The 2,757-nt window shown below is 49.0% G+C and overlaps 1 protein-coding gene across 1 annotated transcript; it reads right to left on the bottom strand.

The window, feature by feature from the left end:
- Nucleotides 1-397: 397 nt before the first annotated feature.
- On the bottom strand, nucleotides 398-2,067 carry foxq1b (forkhead box Q1b). The gene has a single exon (XM_076726529.1). The coding sequence runs from the start codon at nucleotides 1,886-1,888 to the stop codon at nucleotides 986-988; it is 903 nt and encodes a 300-aa protein (XP_076582644.1). The 5' UTR covers nucleotides 1,889-2,067; the 3' UTR covers nucleotides 398-985.
- Between the last annotated feature and the right edge of the window lie 690 nt (nucleotides 2,068-2,757).

Below are 2,757 nucleotides of genomic sequence, written 5' to 3'. Positions count from 1 at the left end.
CTTTGTTCTTTGGTGTTATTTTATTTGTTTACTGTTGTTGTTGCCTTGATTGCAATATATCAATAGACTGACTTTTTGTGTAATTCAAATAAGACACTCCGGTCACTGCCACTAGGAAATATATAAGTTAACAAAAAAACAAAAAAAAAAACAAAAAAAAAAAAACAGAAGGCCTACTGAAGAGAGGCATAATGCTGGACTTTAATTGTATTATTTCGATGTTTGTGTTAATGACTGTGAAGTAGGAGTGTGGAAGCTTTTGTTTCCCTCGCAGTGAAATCTCCTCTGACCCATGTCTCCTGTTGAACAGGTGTAGGGCCCGCTCACACCTGCTTGTGATCTCACAAACACCCTTTCATGCCTGTATTGAATAACTCACTGAACATCAGGGTCCCATTGTCTCACTTTTTTATTCATAAAAATACCAGGCATGCATGAATCATCTCAGGAAAACATCAGGCATTTCCATGCGTTTCTAGTTCGGCCACGTGATTGCTCATCGCAGCTCAGTCAATATTTTTCTATATACAACAATATTTTATACAGCAGGTCATACAAAACACGAAAATATAAATAGAGGAATAGTTCTATGTTTCAACGTGGCACTTAGTTGCCGTCATACAGTAGAAATGACCAATGAACCGTGGAAGCATGAATACACACTCTCTCTGAACATGTACACGCATGCACGCGCGCACGCACACACACACACACACACACACACACGCACGCACACACACACACACACACACACACACACACACACACACACACTGGAATGTCCGGCGATGACAGCACCTGCTTGTCACCACTCAGTTAGATCATATGAACAACAGGCCATGTTTGTTTTTTTTCCACGGCAAATGACTTACAGTAGTCATGGTGAGACAAACAGTTAAACAGCTAAAGCACTGAAAGATAAGAGCGCCCACAAAAGTGCACAAAACGGGTCAAAACATACAAGTCTGGCAGCAGTCCGAGTGCTTTATGAGAGCAAAGAGTCTATATGGAAACCTCGCGCCTTGCTGGGCATCTTGAGCGCGTGGAGAGCGGCCTCAGGTGCGGCCATGCCCGGTGCCGCCTGCTGGAGGTATGTGTATGTGAGGGCATCCCTGCTGGGCTCCGTGCCGCTGTACGCCCCCTCTGACAGGTATGTGTGCTGTGCCGGATAGCTCAATGCGTAAGGCAGTATGTGGGCCCCTGGGGGCCAGTAGAGCCGGGGGGCGTGGGATTCTGCATCAACGTGGCTGTCCTCCTTCCGTTTGAAGGGTGTGCTGAGGATGCTGTCGATGGCGAAGGAGCTGGAGAACTTGGCCCCCACCCTCTCCTCCGGGGCGGGGAGGCGGGTGTCCTCGCTGAGGATGTCCGGGCTGTCCTGTTCTTTGGCGGATCTCTTGGCAATGCGCTTCCTCCTGCGCCGGAACACACCGTCAGCGAAGGTGTACTCGCTTTGCGGGTTGAGCATCCAGTAGTTGTCCTTGCCCCAGGGCCTGGACGGGTCCCGCAGCACTTTGAGGAAGCAATCGTTGAGTGACAGGTTGTGGCGCACCGAGTTCCTCCAGCCGGTGTAGCTGCCACGGAAAAACGGGAACTTCTTCATCAGGTAGTCGTTGATCTCTGCCAGAGTGAGGCGACCGCTGCTGGACTCCCGGATGGCCATGGCGATGAGGGCGATGTAGGAGTAAGGGGGTTTGGGTCTGCGGGTGTAGGGCTTCCCCTTGCTGCCGTCGCCGCTCTGGGTGACAGGTGCCGGGCTGTTGGCCACGCAGTCCCCGTCCGACCCCAGCTCGTCCCCGGATAGAGGAGACGGGACTCCCCCCTCTGCATCCATGCACAACTCCAGCGGCTTCTGCGCGAAGTGGTGCGCAGAGAAAACTTCAAGTTTCATTTTCCCAAAACAGAAGGAAGAGCTTCTCCTTGAAGTGTCTCCTCCGTTCCAGCCGTGTCTCAGCTGAGCAGCAGAGCAGGTGCAGCAGTCCTGACAGCAGAAATGTCTCTGAGTGTTTGTGTGTTGTAAAGACTCGTCTGAAGCGCTGGAGGCACCCTGAGCCTCAGTCTGTAGCAGCAGAGCACTGATCTGTCTCCGGAGACACGCTTGTCTTCCTATAATATAATGCCTCGGCAAGGGACGGCCCACAGGCGGGGTTTCCAGCCCCAATCCATTGAAGCGATCGAGTGATATAATATATGTATGTTTACAATTGGACGCTACCGTGCCACGCCAGTGAAGGAAAAGAAAGAAAAAAAAAGTGAGCGAGTGAGGCGAGAAAGGCTGGTATGAAAAATAATTACAGTGAAAAAAAAGAGCAACCGTTTATCCTTTTAGAAAGTCCTGGAGTCGGTTATGACACAGATTAGAGACACAGCAGCATCAGATGTACCTATCAGCGGTTTGTCTACACGGTTTTGTAACAGAAACACCTTTCAGGAACCAAAATGTGCGCTTTAAACCCAAATAAACTTCTTCTGCCACATGATGAATCAACAAAACTCTCATTTCTGTCTGGATTCCAGATTCAGTTATAGTGCTTTATCATTAAAAAGTCTTGAAAAAGTCACATTTAGTTCATTCAAAGCATTTCCCCCGCAGTTGTGATCAGTACTTTCGTCCCTGATTTAATATATCCTCTCTTTACTGCCTTTCAGTCAAAAACAACTGCGGTCCGTATTTGAGGTAGAGCCAATTTTTGGCTCTACCCCAGATTTAAGGTTATTCGGTGCGGGGGAAAAGCCATTTTTACGCACGGCAGCGAAGTC

Source organism: Chaetodon auriga, chromosome 3 (genome assembly GCF_051107435.1).
Source record: "Chaetodon auriga isolate fChaAug3 chromosome 3, fChaAug3.hap1, whole genome shotgun sequence".
NCBI lineage: Eukaryota > Metazoa > Chordata > Actinopteri > Chaetodontiformes > Chaetodontidae > Chaetodon > Chaetodon auriga.
The sequence above is the reverse complement of the archived record's forward strand: the minus strand, read 5'-3'. Positions and strand labels throughout refer to the sequence as shown.